This window comes from Octodon degus, unplaced genomic scaffold (genome assembly GCF_000260255.1).
Source record: "Octodon degus isolate 3935 unplaced genomic scaffold, OctDeg1.0 scaffold00002, whole genome shotgun sequence".
NCBI classification, from domain to species: Eukaryota; Metazoa; Chordata; class Mammalia; order Rodentia; family Octodontidae; genus Octodon; species Octodon degus.
In genome coordinates this window covers 19,110,378-19,116,581 of record NW_004524578.1, presented here as the reverse complement: position 1 = coordinate 19,116,581, position 6,204 = coordinate 19,110,378, and the positions used below count along the sequence as shown (strand labels likewise).

The 6,204-nt window shown below is 43.7% G+C and overlaps 2 protein-coding genes across 3 annotated transcripts in view; one reads left to right on the top strand and one right to left on the bottom strand.

The window, feature by feature from the left end:
- The window catches only part of Wdr93 (WD repeat domain 93), a 44,221-nt gene extending 38,773 nt beyond the window's left edge, over positions 1 to 5,448 (bottom strand). The window contains exon 1 of the mRNA XM_004623466.2: positions 5,269 to 5,448. The gene's annotated coding sequence lies outside the window, so the exon portion shown is untranslated. The remainder of the gene's footprint in view (positions 1 to 5,268) is intronic.
- A 101-nt stretch (positions 5,449 to 5,549) lies between these two features.
- Pex11a (peroxisomal biogenesis factor 11 alpha) overlaps positions 5,550 to 6,204 on the top strand; it is an 8,741-nt gene continuing 8,086 nt past the window's right edge. For both annotated transcript variants that reach the window (XM_023710352.1, XM_004623465.2), the window contains exon 1: positions 5,550 to 5,702. In XM_023710352.1, coding sequence (XP_023566120.1) covers positions 5,647 to 5,702 — 56 coding nt within the window. In that variant the 5' untranslated portion in view covers positions 5,550 to 5,646. The remainder of the gene's footprint in view (positions 5,703 to 6,204) is intronic.

The following is a 6,204-nucleotide window of genomic DNA, read 5'->3' as shown; positions in this document are numbered from 1 at the left end:
AACCCTAGAGGGCCGGGGAGATAGCTCAGTGAATAAGCACTTGCCTGGCAAGCACAAGGGCCTGAGTTCAATCCCCGGTTCCACCAAAAAAACCCCAAAAACAAACAAACAAACAAACAAAAAAACCCTTCACTTTTAAAGGTTCCTATAGATTAAAACTAAAAAACAAAACAAAAAAAACCTAAAAGGGTGGAGATATATATGCATATATATATGCATCATACTAACTTAAAAGAAAGTTGGAGTGAACAGTACTATTACTATATAAATATTAGACATAGGATATTCACAGATAATACTATTAGCTGAAATAAAAGTTCCCTGATAAAGTGATTCATTCATTAAAAGGGAGTAACATTCCTAAACATTTACGCACCTAATAACAAGTTTGAAAATACTTGAAGCAAAAATGGAGAGAATTTTATTGAAAAAATAAGCAAATTTTTAATCACAGTCAAGAGATTTCAATAATCTACTCTCAATTTATAGAAAACACAGATAAAAATTAATAAGGATACAGCAAATTTGAACAATACTATTAACTGATTTAATTTGATCTGATCATTGACAGTTACAGAACACAAACCCTCAATGACAGCAGAGTAAAATTCTTTTTAAGTATGTATCAAGCATTTATGAAAACAATTTTTATTTTATTTTATTGTTTGGCAAAACCGGGATTGAACTCAGGCCCTTGCGCTTGCCAGACAAGCTCTTATTCTACTGAGCCATCTCCTTGGCCTCGAAGACAAATCATATACCGGGCCACAAATCTTAACAAATTAAGATGGATGTGGTGGCATACACTTGTAATCCTAGCACTTGAGAAGCTGAGGCAGGAGAAATGCCACAAGTTTGAGGTCAGTCTGGGCTGCATAGTGAGTTTAAGGTCATCCCGAACTAACCAGCAAGAATCTGTCCACATAAATAAATACTTGTTCTTTGAGCACAAAAGAATTATTTTGGAAATCAAAAGAAGATGTTAAGGCCAGGCATGGTGGTGCATGCCTGTAATCCCAGCACTCGGGAAGCCAAGGTAGGATTGCTGTGACTTGAAGGCCAGCCTGGGCTATAAAGTAAATTCAAGGTTAGCCTGAACTGCATAGTGGAACCCCGTCTCAAAACAAACTAACCCAGAAAGAAAAGAAAAAACAAAAAGAAAGGAAACCTCAAAATATTAGGAAACAAAAATACTTCTAAATGACTGATATATCACTACTACATATTATAATGGCTAATTTTTTTAAAGCTGATAATACTAAGCATCATGATGACTGGGAGCAACAGGATTTTCAGGATCTGCTGTTGAGAATGAAAAATAGTACAGTCACCCAGGAAAAGATCTGGCAAGGTGACACCTACCATATGATGCAACAATCCTACTCCTTAGTATCCACCTCAAGAGTATGAAAACTGACATTCACACAGAAACCTGTACCTAAGTATGTATAGCAGCTCCATTTGTAACTGCCAAAGACAGAAAATAATCTAAATGTATTCAATAGGTGAACAGCTAAGCAAACTGTGGCACGTACATAGAATGAACACGACTTAGTAATGGGCGAAAGTATTGACACATACAACACAGATTAGTTCCAAAGACATTATGCTGAATGGAAAAACCCGGTCTCAGAGTCTACATGCGGTTATGATTCCATTTTTGAAATACATATTCCTGAAATACAAAATGAGCAATGGGGAACAGATCAGTGGTTGAAATGAATTACATATACATGTTATTCAACAAGGACACGGTTAGGGAGTTTCATAAATTCAGCTCAAAGTTGCAATCCTCCTGCCTCAGTCTCTGACAGTGTTGGGATTACATGAGCCACCACCTTTGGCCAGACCATTTAAAAAACTCTCAAAACTCAGTTCTATAAAAGAAATAGGTAATAATTAAGAAAAAAAGAAAAGAAATAGGGGCCAGCGAGGTAGCTCAGTAGACTAAAGTGCCTGCTTGGGCAAGGTTAGGCAAGCGTAGGGACCACAGTTCAATCCCTGGCACCAAATGCCGTGCTAGCCCCTCCCCCAAGGTGGGCTGAGCCAATCAGAGTCTGGGTGTGGTGGCACACACCTGCAATCCCAGTGCTGGGGAGGCTGAAAGCAGGAGGATCACTGTGAGTCCGAGCTGCTGCATAGTGAGTCCCTACAACAACCAAATACATTAAAAAAATAAATAAATAAAATATTTTAAATGGGCAAAAGACTTGAACAAACACTTAACTAAAGGATATGTATAAATGGCAAATAGGTACATATAAAATGTTCTGTATCATATGATACAAATTAAAATCATGGGATACACTTGAAATGCTTCAAAGTTACAAAGGTAGACTCTACCAAGTATTCACAAAGGTATGGAGGAGCTAGAACACTCATTCAATGCTGTTGGAAAAGTACACTGTAATAACCAGTTTGGAAAAGAGGTTGGTAGTTTCTTAAAAAGTTAAACATGTACCTATTATAATGTCCCAACACTGCATTCCAGGAGTACTGGGAGTGAAATGACAAAGTATATCCATTGTTTGAGGTAGCAGTAAAATACAAAAGTCAAGTGTTTACCAATCAGCAAGCAGATAAACTTCCACACATTGTCAGTGGGAATGCAAAACAGTCAGTGCCTGTTTTTTTGTTTTTGTTTTTGTTTTTGTTTTTGTTTTTGTATTTTAGGGAAGGGTCTACAGGGTGTTCAGGTCTCACTACTAGATGGACTCTAGTGATCTGCCTGTTTACAGCCTCCCAAGAGCTGGGATTACATGCATACCATGCCCAGTCTCAATTGCTGTCTCAGTGTGCCCTGGGGGCAGGGCCAGCACAGCAGGCCAGGGGATCGAACCCCCAGCCCCTGCACCTGCTTGCAGGCGCTTTACTCTGCTGAGCTATTTGGCCAGCTCTGGGAATGCAAAATAGTGCAATCACTTTGGAAAACAGTCTGGCAGTTTCTTACAAGATTAAACATATAAGATTCAGTAATCAAACTCATGTGTTTATGAGAGAAAAATAAAAACTTTTCATAGAAAAATCTGTACTGAAATATTTTTAATAGCTTTATTTGTAACTGTCCCAAACTGAAGATCATACAAATATAGTTCAGTGGGTGAATGAAAAATGAGCCATGGGCCAGGGAGATGGCTCAGTGGAGTAAGTGCTTCCCTGGCAAGCGCAAGGGCCTGAGTTCAATCCCCGGTTCCGACAAAAAAAAAAAAAAAAGAAAGAAAGAAAGAAAGAAAGAAAGAAAGAAAGAAAGAAAGAAAGAAAGAAAAGAAAAAAAGAAAAGGAGCCATGATTCATCCAAATAGCAAATACTAATACATACAACAGAAATGAAGCTCAAATGCATTATACTAAGTGAGAGGTCGAATTGGAAAAGTCACATACTACATGATGCAATTTACACAGTATTGTGGAAAAGGCAGAATTAGGCATAGAAAACAAAGGGTAGGATGTGAGGGTGATTGGGCTGTGACATCTGTCACCAGGGTTGATTCAGTTGATCTGGCTGGCTAGGAGGATGTCCCCTTCCTCCCTCAATGCTCCATGTAGTCCCTCCCCAAGCTGTGTGCTTGGTCAAAGAGGACGACCATCCTGGACAGAGGAGGATCGTTCCTTGGTGAAGGGTATATGAGTAGCTGGACTCCCTGCTAGAACCTCCAAACAAGCTCTCAATTAAACAGAGGATATAAATCTATGCTTAGCAGTTTGTCTCTATCATCTAACATATCAATACACTGCACTGCTCAATTTACTGTGTCTCTTAATAATCTATTACCCTAAGCCTACCGATCAGCACAGTAATTGGTACATGCCCAAAACACAAAATTCTTATTGTGCACCATTCTGCTCAGTCCTGGGCCTTGTGGCTAAAGAATACTTCTGGCTCTCTGAAGGGTGTTTCCCTCTGCAAAGGGTGAGTAATTCACACAGCAAAAAAGATAAATATTTGCCCATAGCCTAGTGGAGGATTTTTTAGTGGAGTCTGGATCAGTGGTGGCACTGCAGCCGGCTGTTTGTTATTGCAGAAAGCTCTAAAATGTTTGCCTTCACTGATTCAGACCTTGTTGTGCATACCTATATTCCGGAAATAACTGCCTAAACCATGCCAGGTTCTGAAGGAGCTTTTCCGGCTTTCTCCCACATGCAGACTCAGTCACTAAGGCGAACACTTTTGGGGTTTTTTGTTTATTTATTTGTTTATTTAGTGTGTGTGTGACCAGCTCAGCCCACCAAGGGGCGGGGCTGGCTGGCATGTGGCGCTGGGGGATTGAACTGCGGTCCCTGTGCTCTGCCAAGCTTGTTCAAGTAGGTGCTTTAGACCACTGAGCCATCTCACCAGCCCCAAGATGAACACTTTTGGACCTGAAATGTGCTCAAGGTAGGGTTGTTTGCCGAGTCAGCAGGGTCTCTTTCAGCCAGATAGGAAGAACCAGAAACCCGAGGAAAAGGTGGAGTGTGAAAAAACTGGGGAAATGAAGATTACAAAAACAGGTAAACTAGTAGAATACAGTAGTGCACGCCTGTAATCCTAGCACTCTGGGAGGCTGAGGCAGAGGGTTGCAACTTTGAGCTCAGCAGCACATCATGGTATTTAAAAAAAAAAATTAAAAAGCTGCCGGGGACCCTACAAAGACCCTGGGTTCAATCCCCAGTACCACAAAAACAAATGAAGACAATGACTTTATTTGTGGCTATAGAGGGTACATCTTATAAAATTGGTTATGAAATGAGTAGGGCTGTATTTTGAAGCCTCACAGAAAAATGCTCATTGGTGCAATTTCACTGAAATCTTCTTTGACTCTATTTTTTTTAAATATTTATTTATTTTTATTTATTACATTTATTTATTGTGTGTGTGTGTGGCCAGCTCAGCCCACCAGGGGGCGGGTCTGGCTGGCATGTGGTGCTGGGGATCGAACCGCGGTCCCTGTGCTTTGCCAAGCTTGTTTCAAGTAGGTGCTTTAGACCACTGAGCCATCTCTCCAGCCCCACTTTGACTCTATTTTGTTCAAGTTGACCCTTTTAGGATCTCCTGTGGTAGTAGTAATCCTCCAATAATCCTAATTGAATAGTCTCACTTTATCCGGCTCTCAAGCTAGGAATACATTCCAGAAATTGGCTCACCCTAATTCTGAGCTGAGCTGGTGCACCTCTGAGGGAAGAGAGGCACCGCTCTGGGACGCGATGACCTCCCACCACCCCCACCCCCGAGGCCCCAAGCCAAGCAAAGGTTCGTGAGAGGTCTTGGGCTGAGCGGGTTCAAGATTCTACCTTGAATTCTCACCCGGGGTCTCTGCGGGGGCTCAGGAACACCTATGGAGGCGATAACGCGCCCCCTCAGCCTCCACTCGGACACCCAGCTCGCAACCGGAGTCCTCCGACACCAGGGGAGCCACGGCCCCGGAATTTAGAAAGTCGAAGTACTGCTCATCCGCTGGGCGTCCTGAGTCGCCTTAGTAACCGCCACTTCCGGCTCCGACCGGAAGCCCTAGAAGAGGGACTTCAGGGGGCGTGTCCACCCCCACGTGGGCGGAAGCGCGGCCACGCCCACCCCACCTAGTTAGCCGGGCTCTGATCCTCTCCCGGGACCCGCGGCGTCCCAGAGGACCAGCGATCGAGCCTGCCCCGCGTGGCCTTGGGTCAGGGGCCATGGACACCTTCATCCGCTTCTCTAACCAGACCCAGGGCCGGGACCGAGTCTTCAGGTGAGTCCGGTGCCGGTGCCTCCACCCCTTCCTTTCCTCGCCCGACAAGTAGCGGTCGGGGGCAGCGGCGCGCGGAGGGCGCAGCCGGCCCGGCAGGGACCTGGTCCCCGAGCCCCGCAGTCCCAGTGCGGCGGAGCCGGGCGGCCGTCCCTTTGCCAGCTTCCCTTGGAAAACTGAGTTTTCGCCACACCACGTTCTTCCAGGGGCATTTCTTTTAAAGACGAACGTGGGGGTTGGCGTTTGCACTAGTTGTATCCTCACACTCCCCCTTGAAATAATTATGAAGAAACAGAAGTTTCGTCTTCTTTGTCTTCCATTATCGTTACCCAATCCGAGTCTTGGAAATACTGTGGGTGAAAGTTGTAAGATGTGAAAATAGTGGAAAGAGAACTGCCCTGAACACGTGCCTTGCCCGTAAGACTGTCCGACAGTCTTTAGTACTGTAGTACTTATCCTTGGCCGTAGTGTTTTTGTCAGCTATGTGGATGATTTTTGCTCAGAT